Here is a 13,014-nt window from a genome sequence, read left to right as displayed (position 1 = left end):
ATTAAATTCTCTTCTGTTTTACAAGATAGCAGAGCAAATAATTCGTCATAGACTAAGAGTATTATATTCAAACTGGACAACAACTACAGCATTGCGTTTTACGGTGAGGTTCTTCTTTTTCTTCTTCTTCTACTACTACTTTTTCGCTAGATCTCTAAAAGTAAAACATTCATATGTTATATATAATGGAGTTATATGAAACACGTTGCAGTTGCGTAAGCGGTTGCGCTCGATGTGGCGCAGTAGAGAAAGCGGTTGGAATCGAGGTGGGACCATCGCGAACTGCAGCAAAAATGCTGCAAGCTGGAATGCTCTCTCAATCCTAATCGCTGTGCTTCACCGCGTCTCTTCGACCGCAACTGCTTACGCAACTGTACCGTGCTTCATATTGAATTGACCCAACCATTTAAAATTGAGATTATTGAATTAAATGCTCCTAGGAACCTTGATCAACGCTTTCACATCTACTTTTTTTCTTTGACCAAAAACCTTATTAAAAATTCCCCTACAAGCTTAGAGGCCTTAAATGTCTATTTTTGCAATAAAATGCTCTAACAAAATTAATAATGTGAAAAGAAACCTTCTCGGATACATCACCGGTGGCCTCAACCTCCACGGAATTCAACAATATTTTCTCTTCGTGAGGTAAAAGTAGAACAGGAGAGTTAAAGTAGTGCGTGCCTGAGTAATAGATGAGATTGTAAACATTGCATGTGTACAAGTCAGCGTACCTGAAAAGTTGGGTTTACTTTTCATTTGGAAATAAACGTTAATTTATTTGGTAAGCACTGTGTGTTCCAATTCCGTTAACATTTGTGTTAAACGATGATAGCAAAAAACTTATCAGTAAACAAATAACTTTTTCAGCTGCGCTGCAAAATGCGTTTGTCTCCATCCACATCTTAGCATCGATCCCATCGCTCCGAATTCTGCTTCCATATCATCCGTAATTCTCTGCAATTTTTATTACATATGATCCAAAAATACACTTTATGTGGGGAAGACGTGAAAACTCACAGCAATCTGTTTAAGAATATCTCTTCCGTTTCCACCATGCATAGATTCAGAGAAAGAAAGAGAACTGTTAAGCTCTAGTAGTCTGTTGAACTTTCTGGACAGCGAAGACCACACCTGTAGCATCTACGGTTGACGTCAAACGGGCTGTTTCAAGTTGAAACGCTACGTACCCAATAAGGAAAACCGCTAGCTGCCCCGCCTTCTCCCCTTTGGTCGATAAGACGTTTGCACCGACAAACTCCTCGGAACAAGGAGCTCTTTTGTAACCCTTCATTCTTTTTATACTTTTGCATGTTTAGAATCAGTCTTTGAAAACTCTATTTCCTGTTAACGTTTATTTTGGTGCTACGCGACTTTAAAATTTTGGAGGTTCACGTTTTTCTTTTCTTGTAATCTTGGATTATTAGCATTATCGATCGACGTAGTCGTCACAAAACTCTTTTTTTCCGCTAGTTTAGTGGCTCCTTTCGTTGCCATTAAACATTTAGAATTGTATAGTCGGGTCAAAAGAACAAACGACAAAGCGCAGTGGTTCTGCCTCGATCCCAACCGCAAGCGCCGAGGAGATGGATTGTTCTCGAACTTCATCGTGATGCTGCCACTACAATTGCGAAAAATGCTAATCAATCACTCACAATTACATGGAGAAATTGAATAAAAATTTGTACAAACTAATCCATTACATCCGTAGGAACTAAAATCTTAAGAGCTCCACATCGAAACGGAATGAAAACCAAAGCAAAACAGCGAAAGAAGATCTTAGTATGATTACGCAACAACATTTTCAGATTATTACTCAGAAAAAATACTCTTCATAAAAAAACAAGAGAAAAGAGCTCCGAGAAAGTAACGGACCAATCGGCACATCGATCGGAGGGACCAGTCAGACCCTCGGGACTTAAAGGCATCACCCCACGAATCTGAGGTGGTGCAGATTTCAGGTGGAGTATTCGTATATGGGATGGGAGACTACGGAGAAGGAGGTGATTCCGTCCATTTCTTGCTAATTGCCGTAAAAAACGGCCCGGAAGATGCGGCGCCGCACAAGACTGGCGCGCTCCAATCGAACCTCTTGTACAAAATGGTGCGCCAAAACGAATGAAGCCGTATCTTCCGGGCCGTTTTTTACGGCAATTAGGAAGAAATGGACGGAATCACCCTCCTCTTCATAATCTACTATCCCGTATAAGAATACTCCACCTGAAATCTGCACCACCTCAGATTCGTGGGATGATGCCTTTAACGGACTTAACGCGATGCGCGGGACCTACCATCTTGCGCATCTTTACAACGTTGAACTCTCCAAAAATCTGAAAAAAAAATTATCCAAAAATCCAAAAATCTGAAATCGGGCAAATTCTCGTCACATTCTACATCTTCTTTTTCTTCGTACGCATTGCTTTCATCGGTGATAAAAAGGTAAGTTCAGGAGTTCAGGTAGAAAAATGTAAAGTTTTCATCACAAACGAAACTAAAGTCGAAGCATTGTTCAAAGGTAGGAATATAAAAAAGGTGCTTCGAGGTGCTTCAGTGTGTTTCTTTTCCTAGTGGCGAGAGCATAAAATTCGAGGCAGAACAGTGAAGAGGTTATCTGTTTTAATTTTTTTCTAAGAAACACATTTAATTTACCTTCATTTCAGTATCTAGTTCTGGAACGATGAGTAGAGTGCGCCAGCCACCAACTTTTTTTGACCTGAGTGTAAACATTGCTGATTTTCACCAATATTAATTCCTGTATTATCAATACAGAAATATTCCCCTCGCTTTATGCGGCTTAAAATATAGGAGGTTCACATACAACATGATTGGTTGTGAGCATAGGACTATCTCAGAAAGGATGGTTATTTGCAGACACGGAATGGATGTGGTGCAGTCGGCAAGTGGTTCGGCCTTCCGTGGACGGTCGATGGTTCGACTCCGTACTACAGTCATTTAATCAAGCTTTTCATCCCTTCGGGGTCGATCCATTGGTACTAGACTTATCTGGGAGGACAAAAACATTTCCTTGACTCATTGGATCATCCCCGTAAGTGATTGCGTAGGCCAACACTCCTTCATAAACTTCAAACGATTCTGAATTGATATGGAATGTGTACTCGCGTCCCCATAAGGATTGATCAACGCCAGAAATGTCAACTTTTATTTTTTAATCTCATATTTTGAACTAATTATAATTAGTGGAACTTAATGTTTCACTTTCAAGAATGTTAAAGTGCACAAAGCAGATTTTTTTTCTTCTCATATTTTCTCTGTGATATTTGAAGAAGAGAATGATCCGGATTTGTGCCAGGAAGGAGGGACATAGCAACCAGGCACATCGCTACCATCCGTGTTAGTCTCTGAACTTTCTTGACACAAAATGATCGTTACTCACTTGAGAACATCTCCAAAAATGTGATCTCCAACATAAAGGATATCTTTTCCAGCGAAACCCATTCGTTGTATAAACTCAGTAGCACATCCTAAATAAAAGTAGAATCGTAAAGTATTCAGGTATAAAATCGTATGAAAATACGAAGCCTCGTTTCATTCGGGAGAAATTCAGTCTTTAGCTTCCCATGTGGTAACGTTACGACATCTACGTATATATTCGGACTCACTTTTGCTTAGTTTCCCTTTCTCTCTTCTCTATCCTCACCGTTCTCCTCTTCCTTCCCTATAGGACCCTTTTTCCTTAGAGAAAAGTAGAGCTCAGACTCTATTCTTTGGAAAACAAATATAAAATAGGGATCTAAGGTAAAGATTCATTCAAAATCCGAGAAAAATTCCCAAAAAAATTTTCCCATTCTAAATCCTTGTCTACTCCTCACTCGTTGCTTTCTATCCCTTGCTTTTTTCGACCCTTACGGGCAAATATCACCAATCAAAATGTTTCATGGACTCCAAATAAATCCATGCAAGATAGTTTGGCTTTCCGATGAGTTGATATTAGTGTTACCTTTACAATAAACATTATTCTTTTCCAGTGGTCCACTGTGGCTTCCCAACTTTACTCGTCCTGTGACGGTATCCATCTGGAACGAGCCTATTTACGATAATGTTACATTTACACTACATAAACTTCTCAAGAGATGTCATAAGTCATAAGTGCTACTGGAATTTATTTTTATCTTAAGAAGAAAATAAAATAATGACCTCTTTAAAAGCACAATCTTTCAAAAACCATTTTGGTTTGCATCCATCAACAATAACGATGTCGAAAAGTTGTCGCCATTTTGAATCCATAATATGGGTCATTAAAAGCTAAAAAGTGATACTCATTAAAAATTGGTGGGAAATATGCGAATTGTTCTACTCAACCACATTTCTTCTCAATAGTATGACTTTATATCGAGCAACAATCAAAAGTACTAAGTTTTTATGTGTTGTTATTTTTTAAAAAAATTCTACGCAGTATGTGTGGAATTGGAAACTATGGCAAAGTTGCATGAATATTTTCAATATTTTCATGAATCAACTCATTTGGGAATCACAAGAATGTATGGGTCCTTGTTTTTCTGGAAAATACATCTGTCCTACAAGAAATATTATGAGATGTGTGTTTTTCTCATGTTGAACCACTTGAAAAAGTTCTAAAAAAAAGTTTTGAAAAATCTCAAAAAAAAAATTGCTTTGTCTCATATTTATCTCTTAAGGATTGCAACATTTTACGTTAAGCAAAACAATTCTCGTACTGAGTATTCAAAGAAAATCCCACGAAAATATTATAGGAAAGGGAATTTGTAGATAAACAAAGAAAAATAGTAAGTTCAGAAAAGGGTTTACGATGATAACAAAGGCGTTCACAAAAAGCATTCAAAGAGAAAAAGAAAATTAAAGAGAAAGAGAGACTGAAAGGGAGAGAGGGGTGAAGAGAATAAAGTGCTGGGGGAACTTTTGATATCATTTTACCTAGTTGTGTAGGCATTAAGACACGTATTCATGTATTAGATTGGCTGTATTAGGTATAATTTTTTCCTAAGCTTCGAAAAGATTTAACGTTTGAAAGTTAGGACATTCTTTTTATGGAACTTAGATGAAGGCAGATTGGTTTTAGAAGCTTCCTAACTAAAAGTGTACAAGAGCGCCGCGTCTCTGTCGTGCCACCTTTACAATACAAATGGGTCGACGTTATATTCAAAGGCACCACCTCACGTCCTTGGGGTGGTGCAGGTTTCAGGTGGGTTATGCCTATACGAGGTCGTAGATTATGGAGAGGAAGGTGATTCTGTGCATTTCTTCCTAATTGCCGTAAAAACGGCCCGAAAGATGCGGCGCGTGCACAAGGCTGGCGCGCTCCAATCGAACATGTAAAAAAATAGCAAAAAAGTAAATAATAGGGGTGATGCCTTTAAGTGATGTTTTTCTTTTTTCTGTCTTTTCTCTTTTCTTTTTGTGCAGCAACGCTATACATCGCCAATATCGAGGAGGCGTTGGGCGAGAGAACTCACGCTACCGTCAACAACTGGTTCAACCGCTTGAACAGGGCAAGCTCCTCTTCCACCGACTTGCTACACTCAGAACATCCGCGTGTCGGCATCGGCGACGATTTCTGTAGTCCCATAGGGAGCTCCCAGAAGCCCATTATGCCAATGATGCGGGCGATGACTACACAACTCGACGTTGCTGAACAGATCATTGAGGTTCGGTTAAATGCTCTAGACTATCAAAAAGTTTCCTGGAGATGGGTGACCCACGGTGCTGACCGAGATCAACCGGACGAGCAGGTTTTAGTCACTGCTGCTTCCAGCGCACCGATCGGAGTTCCTGCACGATAACGTCATGGAAGAGCTGTGTCGCTATGATAATCAGAGTCGACCAGCCTAGTGACTCTCTCGAGGTGGCAGACACAGCCGGAGAATGCTGTAGAGGGAAGCCGCCCAACAAGCGGACGGTCGACGCCAAAATTTTCACGTGGCGGCTACGCGAGTTGGCCGCACCAATCCGAGAAAGGTGACGGGGACGTGCCAACGTTCACCTCCTCCACAAAAACGCGCCGCCGCATGTCGCTTCGATCACCTCACTGCCAACTTGAGACTCCGTACTGGTCACCCATTTACCCCATTTTAAAACCTACCCCCACCTGGGACCACCAAACCACTGCTTTAGCCGGGCCCTTAAGCACTCCCTGAAGCAGATATGGTCACTTCTTTCACTGGCGTCAAATCCGCATTTGAGTTGTCCTTTGGGTCTCAGCCCAAGCTTCTGGTTCTGAGAATTTTAATCCTTTCCAAGAGATGGATTTCAGTGATGAATACTGATACGAATTCTTTGACGGATGATCATGAAAGTGTGATTAAGAAACAACGAATTTGTAAAGGGTATGCGTGCGTTAAAGAAACAAGCAGCTAACCTAATACATACACACGTGAGTGCACTCTCTGTGGATGGACCCATATTTGTCCTGCACGGGAAAGTACAGAATAGAAGAAACCACATGCCTCCATCATGTATGATAAACCATGTGGTACCAACTTCGAATAAATATATTAAGGTCAATACGGGATGGAGTACGGTGAAGTTGCGTAAGCGGTTGCGCTGGAGCCGGCGCGGTGGAGCGTAGCGATTAGGATCAAATGATGACCACTGCTACCATCGTTCATTGCTGCAGTTCGTGATAGTCCCACCTCGATTCCAACCGCTACCTTCACTGTGTCGCTTCGAGCACAGCCGCTTACGCAACTGCACCGTGCTTCACGTCGTTTTGACCCTATTGTACCTCGATTGAATGACAAACACGAAAACATTGTTCTCGATGAAGATACTCACATCTGTGTACCTCCAGTCCGAGTTAGTGAGTAAGAACAATTTCTTCCCAGAATGTGCTAATTTCTGCAACATTGCTATGGCGCGATCATCTTTTGCGACGAATTTCGACAAATTCGAAGTGATGACATCCTTGAAACTCCCCTAAAAACTCGTTTTTTTTTTCTTTTCAATCGACATTTTTTACATAGTGATTGTATTTCGCTAAAGTAACACCAATGTTAGTTAGCGACCCATCAAGATCGAAATCTAGGTTATTTCCATGGTGGATTAGATATAAAAGTGTTGATCATGAGAAATTTGCGAGCTGCAATGGATTTATCGCGGTGACCCAAAGAAACATAAGTATTAGCGCTTATACCTGCATATGAATCCAGTCGATTGTACTTCTACAGTCTTCAAATATAGTTGAGTAGAAGACGATTTGTTGTTTGTCTTTTCTCTTGTATCCTATCCCACTAGCTAATCTAAATGTTTACATGATAGTAGATTTTAATGCTTTTTAATTCTTACATTGACTAACAGTCTCAATCTGCTTTATTATTTTTTTAAATATTTTATTTTTCTTCCTATTTTAATTGCGATAGTAGAGAGCATATTCACAGCAAATTTCAATCATACCTTGTATATTCCGATCCGCACTGTTTTTCAAAATAATCGACAACTGTAGCAAGCAGTAACGTTTCAGGGACATTAAAAACCGTATTCAACACAAAGATTCTTGTCTCTTCCAGTGCAATATGTTTATTCGGATAGTATTTCCTTATTTCCTTTCTGCAATAGACACATATTAAATTAAAGGCAGCATGCCACGAAATTGACGATGTTGGGATCTCCCAAGGAGCGATAGAATTAGGTAGTGTAAATTATGAGTATAAGCGTGATCGCGTTCTTAATCCCACTAAATGTTCTGAGGAACGGCATGGGAAACGGACTTGGCGGTCGGTCGGTTGTGCGGTTCCAATACGAGGCACCTTATGACGGCTCGTCAAGCGAAAGAATAAAAATCAGTGAGGTCTTCTCAGCAGCTTAAAGGCAGCATACCACGAATCTGGGGTGGTACGGATTTCAGGTGGAGTATCCGTATACGGAGTCGTAGAATATGGAGACCAGGGTGGTTCCGCTCATCTCTTCCTGAATCACTGCAAGCAACCGGCCCCTGAATGTTGTTTTGTACGATGCCTTCTATTGCAGCGCGCCACCCTTGCACGCGTAGCGTCCCTTACTGCCTATCGGGGCAGTGCGAATTGATTTTCGACGAATCGCAGGGCAGAGGCGGCGCGAGCGTTGCAACAGATGGCGTCGTACAAAACAGCATTCTGGAGGCGGCTGTCTGCAGTGATGCAGGGAGGGATGAGTGGAGCTAGCCCCGTCTCCATAATCTATGACCCCGTATACGGATACTCCACCTGAAATCCGCACCACCTCAGATTCGTGGTATGCTGCCTTTAATCATGGTAAAGCATGGAGTAGGTGCTGAGGGAATACCGTCTGAAATCTCTGTTACGTCGACATACCTTCGCAATTTGTTGAATCCTCGAAATGCGTTGAGGATGTTATAGTGTTCATCTGTTTTTAAAAGAATTCCAAGACGTTTGTCAAACCATGCATTACGAACAGTAAACTCTTTTCTGTATTTGGCGGTCTATAAATTTTTGTAGATTATTCAGAAACTAATTAGTACTTTACTCAACTGCAGTTAACTAAGGGTAGTTATCTACACATACTTCGATTTCTGCTGGATATCCAATATCTACGAGTCTTTTAATTGCCAAATCAAATGCCACTTCTTCAGAGATTGGTGAATTGTATACTAAAATAACGCCTTCAGTGCGTTAGCTACAGCATGCGGATCACATCCAATGAGAGATTTAAAGAGTGTGGGAACCGCTCTAGTTACGAGAGTATCAAAAGGAAACACAAACTAAAACACATTGACGCTGCTCGATTTCCAAGTCGGATAGTTTTATCAGGTTTCAACTCCTCAGATGTGATCTAGTTGAGATTTCGATTTTAAAGACATCACCCCACGAATCTGGAGTGGTACGGATTTCCGGAGGAGTATTCGTACACGGGATTGTAGATTATTGAGGGAAGGGTGACTCCGTCCATTTCTTCCTAATTGCCGTAGAAAACGGCCCGGAAGATAGAAGACTTCAAGCGTTCCGGCGCCCTTTTTTCCACAAGGAGTTCGATTGGAGCGCGCCAGCCTTGTGCACGCGCCGCATCTTCCCGGGCCGTTTTTTACGCCAATTGGGAAGAAATGGACGGAATCACCCCCCTTTCCATAACTTACTATGCCGTATACGAATACTCCACCTGAAATCCGCACCACCTCACATTCGTGATATGCTGCCTTCAAGGTCCAGCTTCAACATCGAAGCATGGGACGGAAAAATTTATGTGGGTTTCTCATTAAAAGCAGTGTATCACTAAACTGACTTCGTTGAGGAACCATTGGGAAAATATTGAGTTTAGGGAACGTGGCTCCGCTCATTTCAACCTAATCGTTCTGAAAAGCTGCAGTAGAAATCGAGTTGCCCCGCGTCCACAGACGAGCGTGCAAAAATCAATAAAGTCTCCTCAGCAGCCTATTCAAGGAGAACCAAGAAATAGGCCGCGTAAGGAACCGGAACATTCACAATAGTGAAGCGTCCTAACGTTTTAGAAACTGAGGTGGCTCTCACGACGATTTTCAGGACGACTAGGGAAGTTTGCCATGCTCATACCATCAGTCTACACCCTGAACTCGGAATTTGTCCACAGAGAGTCCAACGTCGTCAGTTTCGTGACACGCTGCCGTTCAGGATATATTTCAATTATCTCCACTGTAACTCATTTCAAGGTTCTCCGTAATAGTCGAGCATTCTCTTCTTCTTCTTTTTTTTTATCAAATAGAACTACAAACTTGCTAGCGTGGCGTCCATATCAAATCCTACACACTTTATCTTGTCCAAGCGAAGAGATCGATTCGCAAATATTCTGCAAATATAATGAAATTAAAAATGAAAAATGGAGGAAATTGCGACGACGAAAAAAAATCATCTTGTCATAAAACTCAAGAAGAAAACGTTTACATGAGTAAACCAAATATTTCTCGAGAATGATATTTCACAGTTCCGAAATATTTTCGTCCAACTGACTTTATCTGTGGGGAATCGTCTTAGCTTGAGAAAAGGGGAGAAAAGAATATTTTCATTCTTTTTTTATTCTCTAATATCTTATGATCAATCTCCGTTCGAACACATATACCATGCAACAAATATGCAATTATTATTTAAATATCCATTCACGTGGATTATATCGGGAAGAAATCTCTTCCTTTTTTAACACAATTGCATATTTGGTTACGAAGAAATACAATCACAGTCTCTTTTCCATAATTTTGGGCAAATTAAAATCCTTGATTTTTCATACTTCCAGATAAAATTTGAAGAATTGCACACTTCTGCAAGAGCGTGTGAAATTGCACTGCAATACCTTTTAAGCGCCTCAAGAGCGCGGTAAAATTAATGGAAAGGAAAAATTCTTTGATCACTATATCTCGGAATTTTCTTGTCTCTCCATGAATAGATAGGAACAGAAGTATAAGACGCGGAATACCCTCAATCCTTCCTGGCAGTCTAGAGAAAGATATAAGAAACAGCGTGGAAAGTCATATTGATTTCGATAAGCTGTACACAAGGTTATTAAATAATTTTATTGGCTTATTGCTTTATCAATTATTTAACAACTTTGTGTACAACTTATCAAAATCAATACAACATTCAACTATGCCGAGGTTCATTGAAAGTCGCACTTTTCAGTTGCTTTGTGATGTCCTAGCGTGGGAAGTGCACCGGTTCCTATACGATGCAATTTGTTACGCGATAGCATGCGAGCAATCCCATCTCGACCCAACATCCGCAATCCTATTTAAAGGATAAATAATAAAATATTTGAGGTTGGTCAATCCGCTTGGGATGCGCCCCGCCTTCACTGCAATTCAGAATCGTTTAAGATTTACGAAAGTGGGTCTCGACTTTAAAATGACTTGCGGTAGCTAGCCAATGTATCAAATCAGTGTTATTTATCCTCTCATACAGGTCTGGTACCAATTTATAGACGCGCACCATCCGTCCCAATCCTACTTATGTAACTCAAATAAGCAGCAGGAGCTCTCCAACTTACCGCTAATCGCATTGTTGCAAGTTCCCACCGTTGTACCAATAACAGGTTGAATCGTAGAGGAGACCAGCGCAACCAATGCTGTTCCTCACCGCCTTAGGTGCTTTATCAAAACGCAGTGCAATAACAATCCGAGAATATAAACCGACATTAATTTTAGCGCACACCTTCTTTCATTAGTTTCCATGTTCTATGAATGATAAAAAATGATCAAAAGTTTCCAAATGTGTATTTGTTTTGTGCGCTGGGTTTTTTTACCTTTGTCTTCTATTTATGCATATTCCCAACCACCAAACAAATGGAAGATCATCTTGTGATTTGTTTTTCTATCTTCAATTTTTGGAAAGGACTGTTTGCTTGTAGAAATATGTGGTCTCCACAATGTCGCTAAAACTCTGGAGTGTCGTTCTCTTCGCTGCAGGACTGAAGAACCCCATTTGTAATCACTATATCAGTTTCCCATGGGTTTGGGGAGGGTGTGACACATTCCGAAGGAGGTACGCTGTGGCTGCACAGTTGATCGATGGTTCGAAACCGCCCTAGTGTCAAACCAAACATTTCATTCCTCCTGAGTCGATAAATTGGTACCACACTTGTCTGAGTGGATAAGAACCCTGACTTGATCATCGGCTGGGCCCCACAAGCCATAATGTATGTGAATGTGAGTTCCAAAACCTGAACGATTACGAAATCCCACTAAAAGACCGTTGGTGCATCCCAAGTAGAATACGTGAGGGATCTTATCCTTTATCCTTTACCAGTCTCCCATCTTATCCTCTATTTAATAGAGGATTAACCATAAGCGTGCAATATACTGGGAAAATTCTTGAAACTGCATCAGGATACGCTTCAAAAGATGACACTCCAGTCACGGTTTAGTCACCAATGACAAAACGGGGGAGTCTTTTCCAGACACCTGCAGCAACAGTTTGCGCTTAAATGTCTGGACGACTGAGAGCATTTACTTTCAATCTAAGTTTGCACATTCAGCAGTACTCAGAACATCCGCATTCGAACTTACACCAAAAGCAAATGAAGTCTGAACACTTTTTTTAAAAAAATTCAAACGGTCTGTTTGTATACCAACGACAAATAAAGTATAGTATAGTAGAGTAAAAACGATATGAAGCACGTACGTAATTGCGTACTCTGTTTCTCTCGAGGCGCTTCGGTGGAGCGTAGCGGCTAGGAGCGCATTGAAACCCTTGCCGGCACCACCCATCGCTGCAGTTTGCGATGGTCCATCATCGGTTCCAACCGCTGCCTTCAAAGCGCCGTTTCGAGAGTGTATGTAAATGCACCGTCCTTCATGTCGTTTCGACCCGGCTATATTTATGTGATTGTATATTATCGTTCTACAGTCAAACAACAGCAATTTCTCTCGAAAATGAACCAAAATTTACTTATGATCCCGTAATCAAGATATCTGTTCTTGGGAAGTTAAATACGATTGGAACGAAACAAATGGGGACTCTTTTCTGCAATCCAATATCACTTGTTTGGCTTGCTGACACAAACTCGGTGCAACGACACTTTCCCGTGGGCCCCAACCGTCTATTCCAGAGTTATTTGCAGTGTTAAAACCCGAACGGTAACATGTCTAGCATCCCATTCGATGGAGTCGTTCACGGATGGACTATCGATTGATTGCTGGATTAAAATATATCTAGCCAAGACACATTTTTCGCTGGGGTTCACTTCTCCAATTAGAACAATTTTATTAGATACAGGGTTTTGTTGCTATTTTGGGCAGATTCCAGATTCTGTCTAATTTAGTCTGATGAAATGAAATACGTAAATAATTCATAGTGACTAACCGAGTATCCATGTTAGTCGACAAAACGAACTTCAAACTAAACCATACCATAAACTATTATCCTTTCTAGGATCTTGAGAATAACATTGTCGCTTTGGCAGATCAGTTGTTTTTTCTGACAAAAATTTAGTGAAGACGCAGTAATCAAGCGGATCTCGGAACCAACCCAAACGTAACTTCTGGTTAACTCGAGGTTATCTGGCGGGGAAGAGGTGAGAGGACGAAAAGGGGATGAAAATGTGCGAATTAGTGAAAAATTGAATAGTTTA

At 40.9% G+C, this 13,014-nt stretch overlaps 1 protein-coding gene across 1 annotated transcript; it reads right to left on the bottom strand.

Annotated features, from left to right (window-relative positions):
* Positions 1 to 67: 67 nt before the first annotated feature.
* RB195_013261 (uncharacterized protein) lies at positions 68 to 12,796 on the bottom strand (the record flags this gene model as incomplete). The annotated part of the gene is made up of 15 exons (XM_064202993.1): positions 68 to 154; positions 581 to 731; positions 860 to 954; positions 1,018 to 1,131; positions 2,647 to 2,710; positions 3,392 to 3,479; positions 3,956 to 4,031; positions 4,153 to 4,260; positions 6,766 to 6,906; positions 7,124 to 7,229; positions 7,384 to 7,536; positions 8,280 to 8,407; positions 8,490 to 8,575; positions 9,671 to 9,744; positions 12,747 to 12,796. 15 exons carry the CDS (start codon positions 12,794 to 12,796, stop codon positions 68 to 70), a joined length of 1,521 nt encoding a protein of 506 aa, XP_064058874.1.
* Between the last annotated feature and the right edge of the window lie 218 nt (positions 12,797 to 13,014).

Source organism: Necator americanus, chromosome V (genome assembly GCF_031761385.1).
Source record: "Necator americanus strain Aroian chromosome V, whole genome shotgun sequence".
NCBI lineage: Eukaryota > Metazoa > Nematoda > Chromadorea > Rhabditida > Ancylostomatidae > Necator > Necator americanus.
The sequence above is the reverse complement of the archived record's forward strand: the minus strand, read 5'-3'. Positions and strand labels throughout refer to the sequence as shown.